The 1,409-nt window shown below is 44.7% G+C and overlaps 1 protein-coding gene across 1 annotated transcript; it reads left to right on the plus strand.

Annotated features, from left to right (window-relative positions):
• The first annotated feature begins 99 nt into the window (after positions 1–99).
• On the plus strand, positions 100–1,159 carry LOC119344972. The gene has a single exon (XM_037615240.1). It carries the CDS (start codon positions 558–560, stop codon positions 936–938), a length of 381 nt encoding a protein of 126 aa, XP_037471137.1. The 5' UTR covers positions 100–557; the 3' UTR covers positions 939–1,159.
• The last annotated feature ends 250 nt before the right edge of the window (positions 1,160–1,409 follow it).

A 1,409-nucleotide genomic window follows, 5' to 3' on the forward strand; every position in this document is an offset into this window, starting at 1 on the left:
GAATTAATCATATTAAAAACACCCAGGGCTACATCCAACGACTACATTTTTCCTCTTCTGAAAAGAAGATTATATTACCTCTAGCCATTGCATTAGTGTGATGCATATAACCATCTTTATTAAGACATGTATTATTCATCACTTACAAATAAAGGGTAAACTCATGACCATGGACTTATAGACATAAAAAAGATCTATGAGACCTTGATTTAGCAGACTCCAAAATCATTTTGGTTAGAGCAATCATACCAGTCTCTTTTGCACCATACTTGTGTAACGAGGTCATTTCAAAGCAGCCGAATTGTATGCATCATATGGGATGCTGACGATGGACAGGTGGACTTGCACCATGAATTGTGCGCCTCAGCATGCATAGCGTGTGCACTATCTCTGTTCTCAAATAGATGGCGAACTAGAAATATTGATGATTCTGTAAATTATTCGGTTTACTCAGATTAAAAGTATATGAATAGATGCCAGAGCCATAAAAGCCTATTGCCATAGTAATATTTTGCGACGGAGAGATAGTAGTATAATGTTTGTATCTGTGTGAATGTATGCAGTCTCACGCCGAGCTGACCGTCGGGGAGTGCGCGACACTGTGCCGGTGCCTCAACCACAAGAAGCTGACACTGGAGGCATGCAAGGACCTGACTAGGAACCGGCGGATTCCAACGGATATCTCAGTACAAGCATTGTCCTTACACCTGCAGCCCAATGTGCTCCGGCTCCCCTCGTTGTTGCCGATATCGAGATGGGTTGGGGCAGACGGCGAGAAGAAGGAGGCGCTGAGGCTGAGCCTGCGGCGAATGCAGGGCCGGCTGGCAGAGCTGCCGTTGACATGCAAGGAGACGAGAGGGAAGACGAGGGCGTCGTCTGGGATGGCGGCCAAGGGCAGCAAGTCCGTGGGCGGCAGGGGCTTGCCTTGGATGTGCTAGCTGCGGCTAGCTAATGGAGATATGGAGTAATGCTCTCTTTTCTTTGCGCGGTGAGGCAATCACGCACCATGCCTCTTTGCTCCGTCACATGATCCTTTTGTAAAGTTGTTTTGTTGCATGGTGTTTTTGGCTTCTGTTGTGTTTATTGCTGATTGTAAGTGAGGCGTACCCTTCTTTTTCTGCCCATAAGAGTGAGATATCATCGGTATCTCTGTGATCAACTCCTTGATCATTTTTTTATCCTTTTTTTTGCTGAATCGAGTGCGCATAGACCCATGTCCCAAAAATCCACACCGAATAACTATGCACTTCTAAAAGATGACTAAGTTAAGAATTAAAAAAAAAACAAGAACAAAAGATGATTAGGTCAATGCTACAAACCTGAGAGCTTAATGGTTGCTAACTCTCTTTCCCCGTCACTATCATCATCGTCACTTTTGGTAGACTTGACATCAAATGCCGGCAATTCTG

This window comes from Triticum dicoccoides, unplaced genomic scaffold (genome assembly GCF_002162155.2).
Source record: "Triticum dicoccoides isolate Atlit2015 ecotype Zavitan unplaced genomic scaffold, WEW_v2.0 scaffold195999, whole genome shotgun sequence".
NCBI lineage: Eukaryota > Viridiplantae > Streptophyta > Magnoliopsida > Poales > Poaceae > Triticum > Triticum dicoccoides.